We start from the raw sequence: 21831 nt of genomic DNA on the forward strand, positions 1-21831 counted from the left end.
GATGTCAAACGCTTGCAATCATTTCCATCAGAATCGGGTGAAAAGTGACAAATTCGGACAAGTGTAAGGACAGCTTTAGATTCAGAAAGAAGCAATGCGCAAAGTGCTTGATTGTCTTAAATGGTTTTATCCTCAGTCTAGACTTGCACTCCTTACTTTTTTGCCAAGACCAGTAACTAGATTTTCCACTAAGCATTTCCCCAGCACTGAGGACAGGGGCAGCCTCTTACAAGCTTTGAGATATTAAGCACAAAATACGCCTATTTACTGATGACGTTTCCCTGTCCTCGACTGACCCTGATTCTTCTCAGGTAGCACAACACACTACAGTCTTTATGGTGATATAGATCTTATTACTAGATTAGCATGTCTAAAAATGAGATTAGCATTTCCCATTCCCCAGACACAGAGCTGCAAAATCTTTAGAGAGGTATAAATATCCTTGCCAAATATTACCATTCATCTATAGAGAGCCACCAATTTCCACACCACTGTACAGAGAATGGTGTTTCAATCATATTAGCTCCTACCCTATCTGGGCTTATATAGTATACATTTCCTAACACACAAATGTATATGGTAGGTCCACATATACCAATCTCCAAGCAGAGGGAATCAGCTGGTCGCAGGACCAGCGATCATAAGGGGGATAAAAACGGGAGCGCGCATCTGGTGATTTATCACCAGTGCGCACTCCAATCGCTGGCAATATGGTCGCTCAGTGGCCATATTGCATTGCATGCGATATATGCAGTCATATACCCCTTCCGCAGTGTCAGCGCTGACCCCATTTCCCATGTGTGAGCCCTGAAAACCCATCCCCTGTGTAAGTGACAGCTTTGTTGGTTCACATACGGGCCTGGGCCCTACCCTCTGTCAAAGCAGCCAGTCCCACGACAGTTGTCCCCATAGCACCCCCCTGATGGCGGCCCTGCAGGGCGCATGAGAACCACCAACTCAGCTGTAACTGCATACAAATGCAATGTTACAAAACTGGTGCTGAAGGCTGCCTGCTGTTTGTAGTTAATGGAAATAATCACTTTAGTCTGAGCGAGTGCGATAAGAAATTCCCGGTAAATAGCTGGTTTTCAGGTTCCACAACCATAGGTCCGGGAACTTATCCGGGATTCTATAGATCAGGGCTGGCCAACACCGGCCCTCCAGATGTTGATGAACTACACATCCCAGCATGCCTTGCATTAGTTTCAGCATGGCCACATAGCAAAACTAATGCAAAGCATCCTGGGATGTGTAGTTCATTAACATCTGGAGGGCCGGTGTTGCCCAGCCCTGCTATAGATGAATGCTGGGAAAGACGCTCATCTGCTGGTATCACCAGCAGATGAGCGTATTTGAGGCTTTGCATAGTGCTGCGCTATGGAAAGCTGTCAACCCCCCCACTGACAGCACCGGTCAGGGGAAAGCCGCTCAGTGTGTATGTACTGAGCGGCTTTCCACCCAGCGATGACAGCAGTCAGCGCTGTCCATACACGTTGGACATAATCGCCCAGTTTGTATGGACCTTTAGATTTCATATTGAGGGAAGAGTAATAAAACTGAGGAACAAAGTAGTTAAATTATAGAAAGAAAATAACAAAATTAAGGAAAGTCTGCATAATGGGAATCGCTATTCTTAGGTATCTCGTGACAGAGAGCACAAAGAAGAGGCGCATGAGGACACATCTGTATTTTTTTCAGTGTGTATGAAACTATGTACCGTAAACACAGGGAGGGATTTACTAAGATGTGAGTTTTATTTAAAATGGAATGTTGCTATGGACAACCAATCAGATACTATCTATTTTCTAGAAGTTGCTAAATAAATAAGTAGTAGATTCTGATTGGTTGCCCATTGCAAAATCCCATGAGAAATAAAATCCCAATCTTATGGCCCCCATACATTCCGCCTAGACTTCCCCTGAGCCCCCCCGGAGAGCTTGATCAGATTTGGCACTTGATGTGTGTTTTACATGTGATAAATCGGATGTGATTTATCACATGTAACCCGGGGGAGCTGCAGGCGGGATAGCAGCAGGAGAGCAGGTTCCATGGTAGAGGCCGGCGGGGAACGGAGAGCAGGATTCAAAGTAGCGCAAGCAGCGGGAGAATAGAGAAAAAATCCTATTCGAAAGACTGGGCGACCGCTGATTGGCTGAGCTCTCAATCAGTGGCCCCCCAGTGTTTTGAATAGGATTTTTTCTATACTCCCGATCGCCGCTACCCCGGACCCTGCTCTCTGGTCCCCGCCTGTCACTACCACGGACCCTACTCTCCTACTGCTACCCCATCTGCAGCTCCCCAGGACCCTGCTCTCCAGTTCCGGCACCAGGGCCCTGCTTCCCCGGACCTCACTCCCTGCAGCACTGACGAATGATTAGATTTATCTTATGTGCAGACCGTCCAACCTCTGACTCGGATCCGTTACGCACGGGACTGCGCATCGGATCAGATGTCATACACTACGCAATTTGGGCTATTTCACCCGATTTCTCGGCCCGATCCTCCAGAATCGGGTGAAATCTGGCCCAAATCAGGTAATGTTTGGATGCCTTTAGTAAATTTCCTCCAGGGGAACACACAAATTTTAAACAGAAATTACTCCAGTTGTAATGAAACACATAAACCCAATACTGTGAGTGAAATGCTAACAAATGCAATGCCATGCTACAGAAGCAATACCTCAACCAGAGCCTAGTGACCTACCATCCTGGTACACATATAAAGTACTTAGGATTCAAAACAATTTAAACAATGCCTACAAACTGGCAATATAAAATAAACTTATTTTCCTTCAGAGCCCTTAGAAAAACCAGCAACATTCTTCTATAATACTGGTTCGAAAGCTGAGTTCGCCATTGTACCGACAGGGCAACCAATTAAGGTAAGCATATATACTTACAAATCCAGTCATCTCAGCCCTCACTTCAAAGATGGGTAGGCATTTGAATTTGCCAAACCAACTGTGAGGTCAATCCCTGCAGAAAGTGAGGGATGCACGGATATACGTATCTGCAAATATATCAGGTTGCAGCTGTGCTGAAGGGTAATGCGATATGTCTGAACAATGTTGTTCACAGATATATAGCAGGTATGCGCACCTGCTGACCAGCTTGCAATAAAAACTGGAAAAAAAGCAAAATAAAGCACTAGGAATAAAAATAAATTTACCCAGTCTGGAATATATTAATTAATAAATATATATATATATATATATATATATATATATATATATATATATATATATATATATAGAAACAGTTGTGGTTTGGCACTCTGGATGATACTTGATAGAACCAAGGTGCCCTCCGTGGGTGTATAGATATTTGCAATATATTGCAAATATATATATATATATATATATATATATATAGACTTTTATATATAAAAAACAATCAAAGACCTAAAACATTAGCGACAAGATATTATTTAAAAATTAAATATATAATATATTATATACTCCTATTTCCCGGCCGATACAACACACACGCAAAAAAAGAATAATTGAATTTTAGGATCTGTGGTAAAAATCACACAATTCTTGATCCGCTGCTGCTGGTATGATTATTTAATGAAAAATCATCCAAAGAGCAATCAGCTGGGGAGGTGGTAATAAGTACTTTCAATAAAGCAGTAAATTGTGCTTGCTGATTTAATAGTTACTAAACCTCCGTTTGATCTTGGCTGACTAGCGTGCAGGGAGATGATAACCCCGATGATTGGTGTATTTAGCCAGCAGGTTGTAACTAGTTATTGCAGCATCCCTGGAGACTCGGGTTGGTTAAAGACCATAACCTGATACTGGTTCCGATCTTGAGGTGCCGGTCGGCGGTGAATGGAGTGGCAGGATTAGCGACCCGACGCGTTTCCCCGCTTACATCTATCAGCGACATTTTCAAGGATCACACTTGACTATATTTTTATTTTTTCGGCCAACACATATGAGTATATAATATATTGTATACTTCATTTTTTAATAATATATCTTGTCGCTAATGTTTTAGGTCTTTGGCTTTTTTTTTTATATATAAAAGTCTATATTTATTAATTAATATATTCCAGACTGGGTTATTTTTTTTCTATTCCTATCGCTTTCTTTTGCTTTTTTCCTTTCTTCTGCACTGGGATTGGTGATCCCAAAATGATAGCAGCTGGAATACCTTGTCTTTTTGAGTTTTTTTAGTGCTTATTATTTGTTGTTTTTTGGGTACTTATGTATTATCTGGACTCCCATGTTAAATGCACCCCATTTTTTCATACCCCATTTTTTCATATCCAACTACGCATGGAGTTGATTTTATATAGTGTGGCAAGCGCAGCGAGCCACCGTGCCTGAAGCGTGGTGAGCGCAGCGAGCCCCTCGAGGGGACGCGGTCTCATAAGAAAAACTGGAGTCCAGATATTACATAAGTACTGTTTTTTGCAATATAAACTGGCCTCAAACCCGTCTTGCCAACCAGTTATAGGATCTCTAACTGTGGATGAAGGTGGGATAATTAATGACCCAGCAACATAGATTAACTCACCTCTCACCTGTGCATGACTGAAGAAATCCACAACATGATAACTGAGTTAAGAACCACTGGCCTGTGTCAGTAGACGTATTACACATACAATATACAGTATATTGTTATTCTATATAGCACTCTCTTATGTTATCATACCACTGCTGCGCAAGGCTAAATATGTCCCAGCAGGGATACGGTACTTACAGGGAATTTGGCCTGCTCACTTTAATGACTTCCAGGTCAGGGTCACTGGAATTGAGATTATTCATGTTGGTCCGCTGGACGCAGCTGGAGCTCACTGAGCTGTTTGCATAGGACGAGATGACGGATTCTGCACTTGAATTTACACTGTTCCTCTTCTCTTCTGAAAGTAATAAGTAGCATTAAGTAATAATAGATTTCAAAATAGTATAAAATAGTACAGTGGTTCTCAAACTTGGTCCTACAGGTGCACTCATTAGTGACTGACATTTTAAAAGATCCATAGGTGGAGTTAATTATTTCACTTGATTTTGTGAGTTGAATTTCAACATGCAATGTGTGGGGTCCTAAGGACCGAGATGAGAACCTGTGAAATAATACAGTATATACCAGTTCTAGATCTCAGAAGCTTTGCATTACATTGATTTACTAAGGCAAAACCCTGTCAAGACGACACTTTAAAATAAAATAGGATTCAACTGAATATAAAAGCCTTATTGATGTTTTAGACCAAGGAAAGTAAAGAACAAAATACAAACCCTAGGAATAGGTTCCAGGCAGATATAATTGCTGAAAAAGCAAGTAAAGTAACGGATTTAGGGGCTATTCAATGTGCCGCCGCTATTCCCGACGGGTGAAAAAGCGGTGGCCCCCTATTCAATGCAGTCTTTAGCGACAGCATTGAAGCGGGATCACGGCAGAACGGGCCCAACTTTAGAAGCTGTCGGGCCCGTTCTGCCGATATCAGCCATTGATTATCGCGATCCTGGCTGCAGATTGACAATCGAAGGCGGTTTTGCGGCCACACCCCCTTTGCGCCAATCTGCAGGTGGGATAATTGTATCCCTGTCGTTCACCTGTCGAACAAAACGCAAACAGACCAGGATCACGGCTGTTGGGAGGGATCAAAAGCCGTGATCCTGGATTGAATAACCCCCCTTATAATACAAGATTGATTGACAGGAATATCATCCAATTGGGATATGGAGAATTATGACAAATACACTATCACACTAGACCAGTGGTTCCCAAACTTTTTGGAATCACGGCACCCCTGAGTATCAGAATATTTTCACGGCACCCCTAGGGCAAAAGTTTCTCATTGATCAAATCTGAAAAAAATATTAAATTGAGTAAATTATGCTTATATCACATCCTTAGTGTCAGTTATGTGATGAGAACAGGATTCACTTCTGTTTGTTCCCATTTTGCCTATTACTGTACATTAGTCATAATTCATTTCTCAAGGAAATGGACAACCAACCGAGGGCACCCCTGCAAGTCTCTCAAGGCTCCCCAGGGTAACACCGTTTGGGAACCACTGCACTAGACACAGAAGCACACATTAAAAAAAAAAAAAAAAAAAAACATGCAAGGATTTAAAAGGAGTGAAAAGTGTGGAGAAATGGTCACAAACAACCAATCAGCTTATACCTATTTTATAGAATGTTATTGATCAATGCTGCTTTGAAACAGATTGGTTGCTATGGACAACTTCCCCAATGCTTGATACATCAACCTATATTTAACACTTCAACTATTATTATATCCATAAACACCACATACTGGTATGCATACTTTATTGTTTTCGCATCAGAACACATATCCATGAGTAAAGTGTGTGTGTGGGTATACAGTCTTATTTTTAACTGTATTTGCCTTGTCATGAAAGCTTTTAGGATATAAGAATATGTTAGCACTTAAAAGTATAACATTCCATGTTGTATATTAGACAACCGACTGTATCAAACCAAGTTGTCCCCTGAGTTTATCAAAATCCGTATGGAGGTACTAAATTCTCCAATCTCTAGATTTATCACATTCTTTAGTGTAGATTGTGATAACCTACATTACTAAGGGGATGTAACCTTTCAGAGACATTGGCCACCGCATCATGCCCCTTATATTATTTACACAGAGAGAGGGTGCAAATGCACTATGCGATCATTACATTATAATATATAATAAGAGGTTGTTGGTATATCATTGGCCAGTGATATTGGCCTGCCCACCAATCGTCCAGGTCACCTCTTGTCGAGCAGGTCCCTAACACTATGGGGTCACCACCTGGGATGCAGGGAACCCCGAAACATGATGCAGCTAAGGACCCCCCCAGGGCATCACAATAAAGAATAGTGATTGTAAAGTGGTAAAATTATAAGTATGAAGGTCCCTACTATATATTTGGAGGTAGAGAGTATGTGAAATAAAGAGTGCATACATAAATAATAAACAAACATGTAGTAAAAAGTGACTGTATTTAGGTTGTGATGCCCTGAGACAGTCCAGCCAGAGCAGCCCGGGGGCCCCACGCCCAGATGCCAACCCCAAATTTTCTGCCACTATGTACAAATATATACTGTAGGAAGTTACTTACTTGGAATTATGCCTCTGTCTCAGTGCAGTCCATGCTGGTTCCCTGCTTAAAAACATAGAGGGTGGTGGGGCCCCCGGGCAGCTCTGGCTGGACTGTCTCAGGGCATCACAACTTAAATACAGTCACTTTTTATATCATGTTTGTCTATTATTTATGCATGCACTCTTTATTTCACATACTCTCTACCTCCAATCATATAGTAGGGACCTTCATACTTATAATTTTGCCACTTTACTATCACTATTCTTTATTGTGATGCCCTGGGGGGGTCCTTAGCTGGATCATGTTGTTTCGGGGTTCCCTGCTCCCCAGGTGGTGACCCCATAGTGTTAGGGACCTGCTCGACAAGAGGTGACCTGGACGATTGGTGGGCAGGCCAATACCACTGGCCAATGATATACCAACAACCTCTTACTATATATTTTATTATAATGTAATGATCGCATAGTGCATTTGCACCCTCTCTATCTGTGTAAACCATTTTATTCTCAGAAAATGGCACCTTTCATTACTGAGGGTGTACAATTTAGAGCCACTTTTCCCTACCCTTATATTATTTGTATTTTTTTTTCCTCTTTCTAGTAATGCCCCATACACATTGTGCACCCCACCAAAATGTCCCTTAATATGAACCACACTCTAATGCCCCTTACACATTATACTAAACAAAGTAATGCCTTAGATCAGGGGTGTCCAAACTTGTCCTCAAGATCTACCAACAGTTCATGTTTGTCAGACAACCTGTGGATCTAGTAGGATTGAATGCAGCAGGTTTGAAAATGTGCCAGTTAGAAATTACTACAGCTGTGCAGCAGCTAGGTGATTTGGAAACATGGACGAGGACCATTTGGCCACCGCTGCCTTAGATAAACATCTACTGGAATGGGCATTCCTAGCGCTGCCCAGGCAGTGTGCTTACTACTGCCAATAATTTTTAATGCAACTATTAAGGTCACCATTGCTGCGATACAGGCGCTCATGCCGTTTGTCGCTGCAAAATCGCAATCGCAGCATGGAATTGCTATGCCACACCACCCCTGCTCATTGCTTGACAATGACGTGTGCCTACATTTGTACTTGCAGCTGAATAACAGCAAACTGACAGTTCTTTCCTTTTGTCTCATCTCCTTTTGCACACCGAGCATATGCCAACACCCTCTCAGTAGGACTTGACCCCATCTAGGTATGTAAAGACCACCCTTCCAGCTCCCAGCATGAACTGCCCCCCTTCCAGCATGCACCAACATCCGGACGTCCATATTGTGTACTATGCATGAGCAGAATGGGCCATGCAACGTTGTATAGAGCCCCCTTTTGACAGTGTCGTTGAGGGGACAGGGGGAGGTCTGTGTTCCTGGAAACAGTGATGGGCTGCCCCAATATTCTGGGAGGGGAGAACAAAGGTTCTATGTGTCACCACACAGATTCCCTGGCATTACAGCACTCACTCAGCTGGCCACTTGCGTGATCTGACCTATGTTTGCAATGTTGGATCCTACCTTGCAATGTCAGCTGCAGTGTTGGCATCACCATTACATGCAGGAGACGTCTCCTACATGTCCCGACTATAAATTGGTTGGGATTCAAAGCCGTTTGTAAGCTGTACCGAAATTCCATCCATCTCTGAATAAATTCCCAAGAGCAGAATCTTTATTCAAACATTAAGGTTCCCATAAAAACTGCAAAGAAAGATTGGCATCCAGACCACGAGTGACAGCATGCGGTTTACGATCTTCAGTCTAGCACAACCTGTCACGTGGACAGAGCACCTGAGCCAGTGGTTCCCAAACGGTGTGCCTAGGCACCCTGGGTGTGGTATGAATCACCGACAGTCGGGATCCCGACTGCCTGGTCTCAGACAGCGTGGCCAGCGCAACAAAGCCCCTTGTGGGCTCGCTGCACTCTCCACACTGCAGGCACGGAGGCTCGCTATGCGAGCCACCTATTCTATTCTCCCTCTATGGGGGTCGTGGACCCCCATGAGGGAAAATAGCCTACGGCCGTCGGGAACCCGGCCGTCGGTGTTTTAACAGTCGGGATCCCAACGTCTGGTTAATGACTGTTGGGATCCCGACTGTCGGGACCCCGTCCGGCACCCAGGCACCCTGGGGTGCCTCAAGACACTTGCAGGGGTGCCTTGGATTGGTGGACCAAGATCAATTTATATTATTTATGGACAATGTACCAGGCAAAACCAGTGCTTGTGGCTGCCAATCATAATATATGTGGACAAACAGAAGAAAATCTTGTCCCTCACCAGATAACTGTGAAATATAAACACAATGCACTTCATTTTATATTTTTTTTTCCAAATTTCTCAATAAGAAGCATTTGGCCTAGGGGTGACTTGAAAATATTTTGATACTCTAGGGTGCTGTGATTCATAAAAGTTTGGGAACCACTGACCTGAGCAATGGATCTGGTAGAAGCAGAGACCGGCACATGCGCAACACAGACTTCTATGGAGTGCATCTGCTGCAGCCCATAAAAACTGGCCAGGGCTGACTAGGTTACAGGGTCTGGCTTCCTACTTGTGGCAAGCTTTCTGATAATTGCAGCCTAGACTGGCAGTCCCAGACAGAGAAATCATCTCCCCCAAGGCTGCCTGTCATGTGTGACTGATAGAAGCACTTCAAAACAGGAAGTATCTGCCAGTCACAGTGAACCCAGACTTGTCACATGGCAACAGGCTCACTAAGGTGGCGGAAATGACTGTGTGTGATGGAAATTCGGAGACCACAGGTAAAATCCACCACTGTCTGTAAGTGAAGGGATATAACTCACCAGCCAATCAGCTCCTAACTGCTATGTTACAGGAGCTGGTTGGTTCTGTATCACTCTCCACTTTATCACTTTTCAGGCTTCGTACATTTGGCTTTTTGTGAGTAAGGTGGTTTTACTGACCCCAATGCTGTGCTATTAGCACTTTTCCACTCAAATATCACATTTATCCAGACTCCCACTGCTTTCTGGTTTTGAGGTTGAGAATGTTGGCAAGCATTGCTGTTATTACACAGTGTATTTATGTTACACAAATGACATTTATTTCCCCTTTTTCTGTCAAAACCGACATATCTGAAACATTAATAATTTACCCTACAATAGAAAAAATACTGAATGAAGTGCTTTTCTGTTACTGCATTCCTCAAGCATGAAGATTACAATATGCAGTTCAAATAAGGGTTTCTTGGCAGATGCACCTAGTAGTTTCAATGTAGAAAGATTGTGTAACATTATTCAACCGAAATTCACATCACCATGCTCCTGATTCTGAGGAACCGTCTCGACCTGGTCAGCATTATTGGCAGGTACCTAATAATAGGTCAATTAATGCAAAAAAGACTGGAGCAGCCTAATGGGTGCCTCAAGTGTGTCTTTGATCTCTTCCATATAGAGCTGTAACCATGTCTCCATTATATGGTGTGATGCTGCTGCACCGATGCTAACATATGCAATTATTAATGCAAAGGGCAGCTCTCCTGATCAGAACTGCCCCTTTTGCAATGAGCTCCGGTGCCTGAACTTCTGGGTCTGTGAGCCAGGGGCCCCCTGCCCCAGTTGAGGGATATGTGTTAGATCCCTCATGCAGCGCTACGTAAAGAAGCCCATAGGCTTCTATAGGTTAATGCCACCTATTGATGGTGTTACCCTTGGTATCGAAGCCCAGGCGGAAGGGCTTCACTATATTCAAAAGTGCAGTATGAACATGCATTTCTGGCTTTGTACATACTGTCCATTAGCCCTTTTTTTTTCAGGGAGTCACGTCATTTCAAGATTTACCTCTGGAAGTGTAAGCTAAAAGTCATCAATTATTCTTTATTTGGAGTACCTTATCTATCGGTCTATCTATATCTATTGTCCATGTGTAAAGGAAACACTGACGTGCTAGCAGCGAGTGAAACTACATCTCTTTTACAAATACAGAAACATAGAGGCAATCACGCATACAGAAACACAGAGGCAATCACAAGTTAGCAGACTAGCCCTGAAAGCTTTTGCTTTGAGCAATACGCAACCACAGTCTGTGTGATTCATATTTATTAGAGTTCAGAGCAACTGAGAGGCCTTTGCTTTCTGATGCTACGGTCCGTGTACAGAAACGTTTCCATGCACATTATTAAACATTGTGCAAAAAGACCTTCAGGCTGTGTGTATAAGGTGTATATGAAACATTACTCAATTTTGTGTATGTACAGTACACAAACTGTTTCATGCACAGAATTATTCAAAACTGTGGAAACTACTGTACCTCCAGGAGCCTTGTATAAAGTGCACACTGCACTTTTAAAAGGCATATTGCCGTTTTTTTCCCATTTTAAAACGTTTAGGGCTGCAGTGTGAAGGTGCCAGAGTTGATTTACCGGTTAAAGTTAACTGGTATTTCAACACGTTTAAAAAGCAGAGTCCTATACGTTTCAAAGCCATTTTTTAGGCAGTGTGAATAGCTCTATTTCTATGGCTTGAAACGTGTCCCTTGGGGGTTAAACAGGTTGAATGTGTGGGGTGTGGTGTGTGGTATGGGACTCCGACAGTCGGGATCCCGACAGTCATTATCCCGACGTCGGGATCCCGACTGGCCAGAGTCAGACAGCATGGCGAGTGCAAAAAAGCCCCTTGCGGGCTCGCTGCGCTCGCCACGCTGCGAGCCACCTATTCTATTCTCCCTCTATGGGGGTCGTGGACCCCCACAAGGGAAAATAGCGGGTGGCCGTCGGGCACCCGGCTGTCAGCGTTTTGACAGTTGGGATCCCGACGTCGGGTAAATGATTGTCGGGATCCCGACTGTCGGGAACCCGTCCGGCACCCGAATGTGTGAATGGTATTAAATGCTTTTTAAAACGGTTTTCGCCTGCAATGTGAAAGGTCTTAAGGTTCAGACCCGTTTTAACCCCTTCCCGACATTTGACGTATATATACGTCATGGCCAGGATGTACTTCCCGACACATGACGTATATATACGTCATGACTTCAAAGTGCCACTGTGTCTCGAGACGCAGTGACAGAGGGACTATGTCTGCTGTCCCTGACAGCAGACATGTCCCTGCATGCCCAGGGGGGGCTGCGATGCCGCCCCCCGTCGGCGATCGCTGTGATTGGCTGTTCAGTGTGAACAGCCATTCACAGCGTTTTCCTGTGTTACCGGCGAATCAGACGCTCGGTAACACAGGTGTCAATCACCGCCGGGCGTCAGGGGGCATGAGGGGGTCATCGGTGACGACGACACCTCACCCCACCTGCCCCCAAGGCTGTGATTGGTCCGTGGGACCCACGGACCAATCACAGCCAAGGCGCGTGATTTAAACTAACGGTGACTGCGCTGCAGACGCCATTCCGGTCTGGAATTGCGTGCAGAGCGGTCACCGTGCCAATCTGTCGTGATACATACCTGATCCTTGCCTGAAACTTACCTGATCACCGCTGATCACCGCTGGTAGCGTGCTGCCAGCAGCTGGATACTTCCTGGATCTTGTGACTTCTGTGTGTGCTGCTGCAGCAGTGTCAGAGTCACAGATCGTGAGAGATAGGGACAGATAGTGACAGAGTGACAGAGAGTGATAGAGAGTGATAGAGAGTGATAGAGAGTGACAGAGAGATAGAGTGTGCTATATTTTGTGTCTGCTGCACCCCCTTTTGTGCTGATCACTATATCTGAGGTGATCAGCAACTTTTTGGGGGTGCAGAGGTTTTTTTTTATATATATATTAGTGTTCACTCTAGAAATTTTTAGGGCAGGGTGCTGACCACAGGAAGGGCACATTTTTCAATCGCGAGGGCACATTTTTCACTCGCGAGGGCACATTTTAATTTAAAAAGTCAAAATGGTGACACCTGAGCTACAAACAATCAGCACGTTTATGCTACAGTACATAATCCACCTTGTGACACCTGAGAGCATCTTGTGACACCGGAGCGTCACACCATCAGCACATTTATGCTATATAACCCATCTTGTGACACCTGAGCGTCACACCATCAGCACATTTAGGCTATATAATCCATCTTGTGACACCTGAGCGTCACACCATCAGCACATTTATGCTATATAACCCATCTTGTGACACCTGAGCGTCACACCATCAGCACATTTATGCTATATAATCCCCCTTGTGACACCGGAGCGTCACACCATCAGCACATTTATGCTATATAACCCATCTTGTGACACCGGAGCGTCACACCATCAGCACATTTATGCTATATAACCCATCTTGTGACACCGGAGCGTCACACCATCAGCACATTTATGCTATATAACCCATCTTGTGACACCGGAGCGTCACGCCATCAGCACATTTATGCTATATAACCATCTTGTGACACCTGAGCGTCACACCATCAGCACATTTATGCTATATAATCCCCCTTGTGACACCGGAGCGTCACGCCATCAGCACATTTATGCTATATAATCCATCTTGTGACAACTGAGCGTCACGCCATCAGCACATTTATGCTATATAACCATCTTGTGACACCTGAGTGTCACACCATCGGCACATTTATGCTATATAACCATCCTGTGACACCGGAGTGTCACACCATCGGCATATTTATGCTATATAACCATCTTGTGACACCTGAGAGCATCACACCATCAGCACATTTATGCTATATAACCATCTTGTGACACCTGAGCGTCACACCATCAGCACATTTATGCTATATAACTCATCCTGTGACACCGGAGCGTCACACCATCAGCACATTTATGCTATATAATCCATCTTGTGACACCGGAGCGTCACACCATCAGCACGTTTATGCTATATAACCATCTTGTGACACCTGAGCGTCACACCATCAGCACATTTATGCTATATAACCATCTTGTGACACCGGAGCGTCACACCATCAGCACATTTATGCTATATAACCCATCTTGTGACACCTGAGCTTCAAACCATCACTCAGCAAAGTAATTTATGCTATATGTATAGCAATGTTTTCTAATCTTGACAAACACCAATAGTGAGACGAGTCATTCCAAAACAGTCAATAACAATTGAAAACCTTTTAATCGGCTTAACACAAAATGAAAATTGTATTCTATTGTCAATGTCCACTTAAAAATACAGTTCTCTTTTCAATACAATAAAGTAGATAGCTCTTATATGGATATGGTTATTTGTACTGAGCAGCTAGTGCTTTTGGGCATTGATTTGTTTTGTTCAGTCATTGGTACAAATCCATTGATCACCACCTCCCAGCCCCCTCCGCCCGCACCAAACCCCAAAAAATAATTACAAGCATTGTAATAGGGCTGGACCCACCCAACCAACCACCAAATGAAAAAGTGCAAGCATTGTAATAGGGAAGAATTTTTTTTCAATAGCTATCCTCTAGTAAAACTCTGTGTGTCCCGAGTGCTGGCTGGCGGGGCAGTGTGGGTGGTGGGGTCACCAGGACTGTATACCAATACAGTCCACTTGCGGTGCTTCCATCTGTTGCAGAGGGGTAGAACTATGTATTTATCTAATCTCTCATATTGGCATTTCAATCTTTATTTCTCCCCCTTTACACACATTCTCTCTTTTGTATTTCATTGTCTCTCATACTGTATATACATCAATACACTGCCGCTCTCATATATACAGGTCCTACATACACTGCTTCTCACATACATACATACATACATACATACACCTCCTTTCTTATATATATATATAGATCTATATATACACATCCATCTATATATCTATACACTGCCTCCCACATACACACGCACATACATACATACTGTACATGCCTACATACATACATACATACATACATACATACTGTACATGCCTACAAACATACATACAGTCCGCATCCCGGCGGTCCTGATGTCAAACTTCAGTATACCGAAGTTGGCATCAGGACTGCCTTCAGAAAGACCGGCGCTGGAACTGAATAGAGGCCGGAATGCCGACAGACGGCATCCCAAATGGTAAAGTATGCGGTAAGCAGAATACTGAGAAAAGGGGGATAGGTTTGGCTACTAGTGGGGCGACTTACGGTTAGGCTGCGAGGGAAGGTTTAGGCCCTTCATAGGAGGGTTAGGTTTATGCACTAGTGGGGAGGGGAAGGGTTAGGCTGATGCAAGGGAATGTTAGAAGGGTAGTGGAAGAGGGGAAGGGTGCTACGGAAAACCTGTCATGATTGTCAGATTCAGGATGCCGAGATCATTCTTTTGACCGGCAGCATCCTAATAGCGTAGGTATCCCGTCCATACATTGCCTTCCACATGCACACATACATACATCATGCATACATACACTGCCTTCCACATACATATATACATACATACATACACTGCCTTCCACATACATACATACACTGCCTTCCACATACATACATACACTGCCTTCCACATACATACATACACTGCCTTCCACATACACACATGGCCTACCTCATACATACATACATAGCCTTCCTCATACATACAGCGTAGGTATTCCGTCCATACACTGCCTTGCACATACATACATACATACATACATACATACACTGCCTACCTCATACCTACATACATACACTGCCTTCCACATACATCCATACAGTGCCTCCCACATACATTCAAACGGTACATACATACTGCATATACATTCATACATACCCTGATTCCCATATCCATCAATCCATATATATCAATATATTGACTACATACATATACTCTAAACCCCAAATTTCCCCCCTTTGTGCCAGGGAATACTATTACATTCAGGTCAGTTTACCGCTGTCTGAGTGCTGCTGCTGCTGCTGGCAGTTGCTGCGGCCAGCTTTAGGCTCACAATGCTGCGGGGGCCCTGACGCCTGGTGATCCTAGGTGCTGCTGCTGGGCTGGTAGGGGGGGTTGTGTCACTGTGTCTCCACTCTGCTGTCAGAGTTCCTTGTGCACCGCGCTGCTGCCGGGCAGGGGCCCTGTCACTGCTGCGGTGCTCCTAGCAGGCAGCGTGCTGTTGCTGGGCGGGTGCACGGGTTGTGTGAGTGTCTCAACTCTCCTGTCAGCGTTTGTTATGCACCGCGCTGCTGCCGCCCGTGGACCCTGTCACTGCCGCCCGTGCCCGGCTTCTGCCTCATCTTGCAGGGGGTTGCTTGCTGGGCCCGCGGGCCCCATAGCAAGTGCACCCACTGTAGTTACGCCCCGGGCATGTCAGAGCAGCAGGGGGGGGGAGGGGGGGCAGCTTACAGATGCTCACGTCGGAGAAGGTGAGCGAGTGTCAGCGCAGCAGGGGGAGGAAGGATGCTTGACGGAACAGCTGACAGCCGCTCACATAACAGGAGGTGAGCGGCATGTCAGAGCGGCAGGTGGGAGGAGGTATGCTCACTGTCAGCGGGCGGAGACTGGTGGAAGCGCGGCCGGGGAGGGACAGCAATGTCTCACCAGCTATTAACTATGCAGGGCGCAGGGCGGCCAAGAACGGGCAGGGCGGAATTCGGCTTCTTTAAAAGGGGCAGGGCGCAGCGCCCTGTAAAAGAAGCCTAGCGGGAACACTATATATACCTGTCAGTTGCAGCAAAGGTTGTGCTGCCTGTGCAACTGACTGCTGCCCCCCCTTTTGTGCTGATTGTGCTGATTAATTAACTGATCAGCAACTTTTTGGGGGTCCAGGTTTTTTTTTTTATATATATACCTGTCAGTTGCACCAAAGGTTGTGCTGCGTGTGCAACTGACTGCTGCCCCCCCCTTTTGTGCTGGTCAGTTTTAATTAATTAATCAGCAACTTTTTGGGGGTCCAGGTTTTTTTTTTTATATATATACCCTGTCAGGTTGTGTGTCTGCTGCCCCTCACTGCTAATCAGTGGTGCATCACTGCATCACTGATCTGCAGTTTTTTTTTTTTTTGGGAGAGTGCAGTGGGGTTTTGTTTTTACACCCACGTTGCTTGTGTGGGTGTCCTGTGGCCGCTGATCAGTGACGTACAATCACTGAACAGCATTTTTGGCACAGGTTGATATCATTTTTTTTCTGCAGTTTTTTTTTAAATTGTTTTTTTTTTGTTTTTACACCCACGTTGTTTTTGTGGGTGTCCTGTTGCCTTTGAGCGCTGTTCAGTGACGGACGTTACTGACCAACATCTGTGCTCAATTTTTGGCGCAGGACCTTTTTTTTTTTTAACCCCTTCAATTTTTTTTTTTTTTAATTGGGATCAAATTCCTGTATAAAGTATTTTTTTTTCTGCACTACATACACACTACATACCCCCCGTGTTGAAATAAAGTTTGTACCCCCCCTACACTATACACGTGTTGAAACATTACACTTACAGAAACACAAAAATAAAAATGGCATCCCAAATGTCATCCCAAATGTCATCCCAGTCATCCAGAAGAGGAGGCATATGCCATGCTTGCCTCTGACTCTGACACAGCCAGTGATGCAAGCGGGGAATTTGAAGGATTCGCCTTAAGCTCCTCTTCCTCCTCTGCTGATGAGGGACCCCCTCAAAGACGCCCCCGTAGAGCAGCTGAGACCCCCCCTAAATGATTGATCCCGTATGGACCCCACCACCAGACAATTTTGAGCCCCAGGTTCCTGAGTTTTTGGCCATCCCAGGAATCCAATTTGATTCAACAGGTCTCAGAGAAATTGACTTTTTCAAATTATTTTTCTCTGATGATTTTAAAAATTTAATGGTGGACCAAACTAATTTATATGCCCAGCAGTTTATTGCTCAAAACCCCACGTCATCATTTGCTAGGTGGACCCCTGTAGATGCAGTAGAGATGATGACGTTTTGGGGTCTGGTGTTACATATGGGCATAGTAAAAAAGCCAGAAATTAGGCAATATTGGAGTACAGATGTTCTGTACAGCACCCCATTTTACCGTATGGCCATGACTCGGGCTCGTTTTGAGATCATCCTTAAATTTTTACATTACACCGATAATACACTGTGCCCACCCAGAGATGATCCCACCTTTGACCGGCTATTCAAAGTCAGGCCGGTCATTGATCATTTCAGTGCCAAATTTGCAGAGATGTACATCCCTGAAAAATTTATTTGTATTGACGAGTCCCTTATACATTTTAAAGGAAGGGTTAAATTCCGCCAGTACCTTCCCAGTAAGAGGGCAAGGTATGGCATAAAAATGTATAAGCTGTGTGAAAGCACCTCAGGGTACACCCACAGGTTTAGGGTATATGAAGGGAAGGATTCAAGAATTGAACCGCCAGAATGCCCCCCCTCCCTCGTAGGTGTTAGTGGAAAAATTGTCTGGGATTTAGTGCACCCCTTCCTGGATAAAGGTTATCACCTCTATGTGGATAACTTTTACACTAGCATCACCCTGTTTAAGGCCCTTGGTTCAAGAGGTACAGCAGCTTGCGGTACTGTGCGTAAGAACCAAAGAGGCCTCCCAAAAACGCACATTGCCCAAGTAATGAGAAGGGGTGAAAGCAGGGGAATATGCACCGAAAATATGTTGTTGGTCAAATATAAGGACAAGAGGGATGTCCTTATACTGACAACAATTCATGGAGACAGTACCACCTCCATCCCTGTACGAGGTACCAGTACCCACACCTCAAAACCTAATTGTATCCTAGATTACAATAGGTACATGGGCGGAGTGGATCTTTCAGATCAGGTACTGAAGCCGTACAGTGCCCTGCGGAAAACAAAAATCTGGTACAAGAAGCTGGCCGTGTATATCATCCAGATGGCACTGTATAACGCTTACGTGCTATTCCGTTCTACCAGCCAGAGGGGGACATTTATGCACTTTCAAGAGGAAGTCATAAAGGGCCTAATATTTGGGAACCAGCAGGCAGAGGGCCCCAGTACTTCTAGTACTGGCCCCCGTATTGTACCAGGGCAGCATTTTCCTAACGAAATCCCCTCCACTGCAAGAAAGGGCAGGACACAAAAAAGGTGCAGAGTTTGCTATAAAAAGGGAATAAGAAAGGAAACTATTTTCCACTGTGAAACTTGCCCCGACAAACCCGGCCTATGTATAAAGGAGTGTTTTAAAATATACCACACATCTATGGATTATTAGGTTCATCATTTCACCGTGCTTCGGGGGTCTTGCTAATGCCACATAGCACCCACCATTTATTCCACCAGAATCTGAGCTGCAAAATCCAAAAATCACTCCTTCCCTTCTGAGTCCTGCCATGCACCCAACTGGTATTTTTTGGTCACATATGAGGCATTGCCATACTCGGGAGAAATTGGGGCACAGATTTTGGGGTGCTTTTTCTCCTTCATACCTTCTGAAAATGAAAAATTTTGAGCCAGAACTGCATTTTTGTGTAAAAAAATGTAATTTTTCATTTTCACTGCCCAGTTGTATCAAAATTGGTGAAACCCCTGGGGGTTTGAAATGTACACTATACCCCTAGATGAATTCCCTGAGGGGTGTAGTTTGCAAAATGGGGTCACTTGTGGGGGGGTTCCTAAATTTTAGCATCTTATGGTGCCTAGAAACCTACATGGTGCCTAAAAAATAATCTCATACAAAGGAGGCTCCAAAATCAAGTAGGTGCTCCTTCTATTATGAAGCCTGTGGTTTGGTCAACGTGCACACTAGGGCCACATATAGGATATTTATGAAAACAAAAGAATTGGGGGAATCAATTTTTAGTCACATTTCTCTAGTAAAATCTACTGTGTTCCTTAGAAAAATGTATTAAAATTGCAAATCTGCAAAAAAAATGAAATTTTGAAATTTCACCTACACTTTGTTTTAATTCCTGTGAAACACCTAAAGGGTTAACAAACTTCCAAAATGCTGTTTTGAATACTGTGAGGGGTGCAGTTTTTGAAATGGCATCATTTATGGGGGTGTCTCACATACAAGTCCCTCAAAGTCACATCAGAACTGAACTGGTCCCTAAAAAAATCAGTGTTTGAAATTTTCTTGAAAATTTGAGAATTTGCTATTCATATTGTAAGCCTCCTAGTGTCCAAAAAAATTAAAAGGAAGTTGAAATAATGATGGAAACATAAAGTAGACATATGGTCTATGTTAGTTATTAACTATTTTGAGTGGTATGATTATTTGTCTCACAAGCAGAAAATTTAACATTTTGCAAATTGCTAAATTTTCCATTTTTTTACGACATTTTGGTATTTTTCACAAAAAAAACACAGACTGTATCGACCCAAATTTACCACTAATTTGAAGTACAATGTGTCACGAGAAAACAATCTCAAAATCACTGGGATAAGTAAAAGCAAAAAAAAGTTATCCCCACTTAAGTGATACATGTCAGATTTGAAAAAAAGGGCTCTGTCAGGAAGGCAAAAACTGGCTGTGTCAGGAAGGGGTTAAAGTCCCATTTAAGAATACAGGGTCAATACCCGTTTCTGCAATGTGAAAGCAGTATAAGGGTCCCATCCCTAAGATACAGTATCTCATTGTGATATGCAACTAGTTAACAAAATCTGAAATCCATGATATGAGACGGGAGACTACATGTATTTAAAATGCCAAACATTACAAGTCCATTGAATGTAATAGGTATTTTGTAGGTCTACCTTTCAATTGCTCAGAAGTGCATATAAGTACATGGTTACAGAGGCTCATTTTGGTCTAGCATTAGTTCACAAAAAAATCCTCATTAAGAATTCATACTAAATACAACAAATAAAAAAGGATTTACCTGAATTATACAATCATTAATACTATTCATTAGAAGTCTAAAGGTGCCCATACACATTACAAATATTGTATACAATAATTGTAACGTGTATGGGCACCTTTACAGCTGTAATAGGTAGTACTGTACTACTGTATTTTATAGCAGTTGCCAGATAAAACTAAATAGGACCACTGAGATCCCAAAATCAAGTCTTCATTCAGTAAAGGAAGGTAAAATAAATTTAATGCAGCTCAGTTAAAACTTAAAAGTATAATTTTCCCATTCATTGCATAGGAGACCCCCTCATGTTACTTACCGGTACATTCTAAATCATTCAAAAGTCATGCCAGTCTCCCAAAGGTAACCCACCTTCCGATCTAGTGAATTGTGTCGCTATGCCCTCTTACAATACCCAGTCCCAGTGACAGGATTATGCTATTCCCAAAACACACCAGGATTGTATTGGAGTAAATATTTAAACATGGCCAAAAAGCATAGAGTTTCTGTGCCTCCATTGGCCTTGTGTATGTAACCACCTGTGCCCTTTAAACCATAGGAGGTACCTCTAGAAATTGCAGCACTCCTACGAGTATAGATGGTAGCGGAGTATCTCTTCTCACTTGTGTTCACTTATCTCCACCAATGGCAACCTGCCCCTGGTAGCATGTGGACAACTCCTCTACACCTCAGCTGTATTGTGTATTGGGAATTGTTACCTGTCTAGCTTTTTAGTTACGGTTATGTTTAGGCCTGTGTACACTGTATTGTTCTAATGTTTGCCATATGTAGGCACTGAAAACCACTTGTGGCGCCTTATAAATAAAAAGTAATAACAATAATAATAAGATGTATATATTTCTGGTAACAAAGGGGCTTTGCACACGTTGGAGTTGCACACAAGTTGGCCATAACGGATACCACATTAAAGGGATAGCTCCAGAGACGGCTCCCCGATTAATCAACCCCCTCCCGCAGCAGCAGATTCCACGTGGTACCATGCGAGGGGATGTGTAACAAACACACATCCCCTACATGCCTCCGCTGCAGGAGAAATCATTCCATAGTCGCCGACCATTCAATGATTTCTCCTGGCTTTACAATAAAAGTCAGTCTGAACTGACTTTTATTTGCTTGTGTCTGCGGCTGATGTCCTGTGAGATCTACTCCTCAA

General features: G+C 43.7%; 1 protein-coding gene across 4 annotated transcripts in view; it reads right to left on the reverse strand.

Annotated features, from left to right (window-relative positions):
- Positions 1 to 21831, reverse strand: part of ARHGAP26 (Rho GTPase activating protein 26) — a 502534-nt gene that overhangs the window by 135389 nt on the left and 345314 nt on the right. For all 4 annotated transcript variants that reach the window (XM_083181921.1, XM_083181920.1, XM_083181919.1 and 1 more), the window contains exon 20: positions 4710 to 4869. In XM_083181921.1, the coding sequence (XP_083038047.1) occupies positions 4710 to 4869 (160 nt within the window). The remainder of the gene's footprint in view (positions 1 to 4709; positions 4870 to 21831) is intronic.

Source organism: Crinia signifera, chromosome 4 (genome assembly GCF_055691185.1).
Source record: "Crinia signifera chromosome 4, ASM5569118v1, whole genome shotgun sequence".
NCBI lineage: Eukaryota > Metazoa > Chordata > Amphibia > Anura > Myobatrachidae > Crinia > Crinia signifera.